This window comes from Scylla paramamosain, chromosome 38 (assembly GCF_035594125.1).
Source record: "Scylla paramamosain isolate STU-SP2022 chromosome 38, ASM3559412v1, whole genome shotgun sequence".
In the NCBI taxonomy this organism is placed as follows: domain Eukaryota; kingdom Metazoa; phylum Arthropoda; class Malacostraca; order Decapoda; family Portunidae; genus Scylla; species Scylla paramamosain.
Genome location: NC_087188.1, coordinates 6,078,735 through 6,083,734, shown reverse-complemented (window position 1 = coordinate 6,083,734; position 5,000 = coordinate 6,078,735). Strand labels below are relative to the sequence as shown.

The following is a 5,000-nucleotide window of genomic DNA, read 5'->3' as shown; positions in this document are numbered from 1 at the left end:
GGGGTTACTGAGTGATGGAGGGAAGGTGTGACGTGAGGGAGGGCAGTGAGTAGTGACCCTCCCATCCCCCCTTCTCTCTCTCTCTCTCTCTCTCTCTCTCTCTCTCTCTCTCTCTCTCTCTCTCTCTCTCTCTCTCTCTGTGGTCAGTTCTTCAAACCGTCAACCTTCTTTCTCACAGTGGTCTATTTCCTCCCTTACCCCTCCCCATCTCTCTCTCTCTCTCTCTCTCTCTCTCTCTCTCTCTCTCTCTCTCTCTCTCTCTCTCTCTCTCTCTCTCAGCAAGCGTAACTATAAATATTAATATGAAAATGTAAAAAACTAAACACGAACACTTATAATAATAATAATAATAATAATAATAATAATAATAATAATAATAATGGTAATAATAATCATAAAATTTCCACCCAAAAGAAAAAAAAATTCTTCTGCATAAAAAAGGAAGGAAGGGAAAATAACACTGAAAAATCGATACACTGAGAGACATTTACGTTCAACAGAGCATAAATCTACTTCACGTTTTTCCTGAACACTGTGACACTTGCACGCCGCGGACAAGACGTAATAACTGACACACACACACACACACACACACACACACACACACATACACACCGCTGACCCTGGCCTTCTTTCCTCTCTCTCTCTCTCTCTCTCTCTCTCTCTCTCTCTCTCTCTCTCTCTCTCTCTCTCTCTCTCTCTCTCTCTCTCTCTCCATTCTGATCTCAAGAATTTATTTGAGGAAGAGGAAGGAAAGGAGGAGGAGGAGGAGGAGGAGGAGGAGGAGGAGGAGGAGGAGGAGGAGGAGGAGGAGGAGGAGAAGGAGGAGGAGGAAGAAGAGGAGGAGGAGGAGGAGGGAAGGGAGAAAACGGAAGTGAGATGCTGGAGGAAACACACAACATGTATTTGAGAGAGAGAGAGAGAGAGAGAGAGAGAGAGAGAGAGAGAGAGAGAGAGAGAGAGAGAGAGAGAGAGAGAGAGAGAGACCCCCTTAAGAATGAAGGAAATTGTTACCTCACCGAACGCACACACACACACACACACACACACACACACACACACAGCAGACCGGACAACTATGGTCAGTAAACTCAATCTTACCAGTAATAAGTATCAATTACCTGTTCTGACCCCGTCCTCTCCCTTCCTACTCTTACCTGGGGAAGGAGAACCACCCCCTTGCCTACTCCTCCTCCTCCTCTTCTTTCCCTTTCTTCCCTTTATTTTCCTTTCATCCACTCCTCTTTCTCGTCTTCATCCCCTCCCTCCTCCTCCTCTCCCTCCCTCCCTATTTTTGTGAGCGTAACAGGGGGAACGAACGATGAAATGTGAAAGGAAGATGGCTGGTTAGGGAGAGAGGGAGAGGATGGAGAGGAGGTGGGGGGTGAGGAGGTGAGAGAGGTGAAAGGAAGGGAGGGAGGGGGTGAGAAGCGAGGGACAACACATTCCCTCACACGTCACGAAGTTTCCCTCTCTTTACTCTACCTGTGAGTCACCTGGATGCGCGCACACACACACACACACACACACACACACACACACACACACACACACACACACACGTACACGAAATTAATTAATGATGTTGTTTTGGAAGTGTCACCTTAACCACCTTTCCCTACACACCATAACAAACTCGCTCACTCACTCACTCGCTCAGTCATTCACGTAGTCACTCAGTCAACACAAAGTGGGGTAAGGGGTGAGTGGGAGAGGGTGTTGCATAGCGTCAAACAAACAAACACACGCTGGGAATACTGTTTAGCATGCTCTTCCCCTCCTTCCCTTCCTTCTCCAGTAGTATAGTCACGCTGTCCACTCCTCCTCCTCCTCCTCCTCCTCCTGCAGCTGACACACGAAGCAAGCAGTCAGCAAGTCAGCGCCAGTCACCAGTCATGACCTTGAGCACCGCGGGGTCGTGCAGGTGGTCGTCAGGATGGTGAGGTCAGCGGGATGGTAGCCGTGACCTGGTTTCCCGAGGGCGCCGCGGTAGGGGTCCCGATCCGTGGCCATGAGCGGCTTTAAAAAGATCCACGATCACTCTCGGTCTCGTCCCGGAGCCCGAAATAATTGATTCCCGAGCGCGGCGACACTGCACGGCGACGCAACACACGCGGCAGCGGCGGGCGGGCACGCGGGGGTACTGGCACTGCAGGGCGTGGGCGTGAGGGAGGCGTGTTGACTGACTAGTGGGCGTGCGGGTGAGGCGGGGAGGCGCGGTGGTGCGGGCGTGAGGAGCAGCGTGTCTTGGGTGAAGCCTCCACGCGAACTGACAGCAAGAGTCCCCGCCCAGCACATCGATCCCCGTGTGTCCCTCGCGCCTGCCCGTCCACCGCCACCACCGCCAGCCTCTCCCGTTACCATGGTGACCACACAGCATCCATACCGCCGCCACCGCCCAGCTGATGCACCGCCGACATGGGAGCTACGGCCACCACACGCCACACACCACACATACTCACTACACACCTTCATCCATCACACCACCTCGACACTCACCTCTGTCCTCTCCTTATTCCTCCCTCAGCACCCCCTCACCTTTCCTTTCCCATCTCTCACCACCTCCTCCTCCTCCTCCTCCTCCTCCATCGCTAATCTTCAATAAAATCCATATGCCATAATTATACTCATTGGGTATTCAATAACTCTCTCTCTCTCTCTCTCTCTCTCTCTCTCTCTCTCTCTCTCTCTCTCTCTCTCTCTCTCTCTCTCTCTCTCTCTCTCTCTCTCAAAGGCAATTTACCCACGCCAGGATATTTGCTCACCTGTCCCTCCAACACAATTAGAGTAAACACCTGAAACCTGTAGCGTGAATGAATAAATGAATGAATGGATGAGTAATAATAATAATAATAATAATAATAATAATAATAATAATAATAATAATAATAATAATAATGACGCAAGGTTAAAAAACAATATTAACTTGGAAGATAACATTCAATATGCTTTAAAGGTTCTCTCTCTCTCTCTCTCTCTCTCTCTCTCTCTCTCTCTCTCTCTCTCTCTCTCTCTCTTTCTCTCTGGTGGCAGGAGCTAAAAACCTGAGCATTGTGGGACATATTTGAGTTACACCCTCTCTCTCTCTCTCTCTCTCTCTCTCTCTCTCTCTCTCTCTCTCTCTCTGACATTGGGTTGAGTAAACAAGATGGAATAGGAGAAGGGATGAAAGAAAGGTGAAGAAATAGGTGAGAGAGAGAGAGAGAGAGAGAGAGAGAGAGAGAGAGAGAGAGAGAGAGAGAGAGAGAGAGAGAGAGAGAGAGAGAGAGAGAGAGAGAATGTAGATAAGGAACTTTAATAATAGCCACACACACACACACACACACACACACACACACACACACACACACACACACACACACGCCACAACACGCACATCAACTGCATTACACAAGAACACGCGGCCACGCAAAACACAGAAAACCCTTCACATTTCAAGGCAGACGCAAGTAAAAACGAAAAGAAAACCGAAACTAGTGGAGCACCTCAGCCAGAAAAGAACAAAATACATAAATGAAATAATAATACAAAAATAAGAGTGACCTGGGACGGGAAACTAAAAAAAAAAAGAAAAAAAAAGTTGATATTACAAAGGCGAATTTTTAATTGAACAGGTGATATAAAAATGAAGAGGGATTGGATTCTGTACTCACCCTTGGCTATCTCGTCTATCCTGGGCGGAAATCCTTCGTCCCTGCCGCCCACCACTGAGAACCCGAAGCGGCGGTCAGCAGGGCCCAGGAACAGGTGCACCTCGGCCACCGGGAGCTGCGGGGAAAGGGAGGCGTGTGTGGTGACTGGTGACCTTGCCCCAAACCTGCCCTGTTCTGTGGCACTTGTGTTATTAAGTGGTGCCACACATGCGCACTTCTTAGAGGTGCCTGTGTAAATGAGTGGTGCCATATTTAAAAAAAAAACTTAGTGTCCCTCCTACATAAATGATAATAATAATAATAATAATAATAATAATAATAATAATAATAATAATAATAATAATAATAATAAACTAGTGACGCTTATGTGATTAAGTGTTAGCGTTCCTGTACAATTTTGACAACTGTTGGAAGTTACATTCCGACATTAATCATGTGCCGCGCCGCACCTGCACAGTTGTTGGTGACACCTGCGTGATTTAGTAGCAGTATTGGTGTAAGGCGTGATAGCTGAGTGGCTGAGTGGCGGCGCTCCTGTAGAGTTCACTGCGGTGCAACATCATCATCAGCGCCACCACGGGCACAACCCACCACAAACTCGCGCTTGACAACACCCACGCAAGATATTGTACGTGTCGTGAGTGAACGTCTGCTGAACACCTCGCTGCGGTGCTTGATGGCTGACGGCTGGCGAGGTGGCGCGCTGTCACGTTGTCGCTGCCACCAAACCCGAGTGTTTCGCTTCATACAAACTGGAGCTTCGAACACTTGACTCGAAAAGCTGCGTACACACACACACACACACACACACAGTGAATTATGTTTATCCCCATGTTCCTTTCCGTAGATGTGTTTGACTGCATGATCAGTCATTATCCTCTACTTTGTAATGCTCAACACCTCAGTCCGTACGAAGAAGTGTCCTGCGTGTCACGAGTCCGTTGTACAACGGCATCATTTTATACTCCAGATTTATCACTCTTTGAGTGTAATACATTGCTAAAAACATTATGTACTGAACATCTATGGAATAGGTATGCAGTGATTACAAATTACATCTCTCTCTCTCTCTCTCTCTCTCTCTCTCTCTCTCTCTCTCTCTCTCTCTCTCTCTCTCTCTCTCAGCACTCACCCCATCAGGAGACTTGGGCGGCAAGAGCTCCGCGCTGTCCACCAGGGAGCGGGAGTGGGCGTGCTTGGGGGCCAGCACCGCCTCCTCCCGCTCGTCGCCCACCAGGGACTTGCTGTGGTAGTGCCTGGGCCGCACGATCCCCTCCACGCTGGGCGGCGCCACGGGCATGCCCAGGGGCTTGGGCGCGTGGGCCGCCGCCTCGGGGTTGTTGGTGA

General features: G+C 49.2%; 1 protein-coding gene and 1 long non-coding RNA gene across 2 annotated transcripts in view; both read right to left on the bottom strand.

Annotated features, from left to right (window-relative positions):
• LOC135091626 (uncharacterized) overlaps positions 1–2,492 on the bottom strand; it is a 59,506-nt gene extending 57,014 nt beyond the window's left edge. The window contains exon 1 of the long non-coding RNA XR_010262575.1: positions 2,188–2,492. This is a non-coding gene — a long non-coding RNA (uncharacterized LOC135091626). The remainder of the gene's footprint in view (positions 1–2,187) is intronic.
• A 99-nt stretch (positions 2,493–2,591) lies between these two features.
• The window catches only part of LOC135091903 (uncharacterized), a 13,084-nt gene continuing 10,675 nt past the window's right edge, over positions 2,592–5,000 (bottom strand). Inside the window, exons 3-5 of the mRNA XM_063989966.1 lie at positions 4,786–5,000; positions 3,654–3,822; positions 2,592–2,596 (exon numbers count right to left, since the gene is read on the bottom strand). The exon at positions 4,786–5,000 is cut by the window's right edge and continues 473 nt beyond it. Coding sequence (XP_063846036.1) covers positions 2,592–2,596; positions 3,654–3,822; positions 4,786–5,000 — 389 coding nt within the window. The remainder of the gene's footprint in view (positions 2,597–3,653; positions 3,823–4,785) is intronic.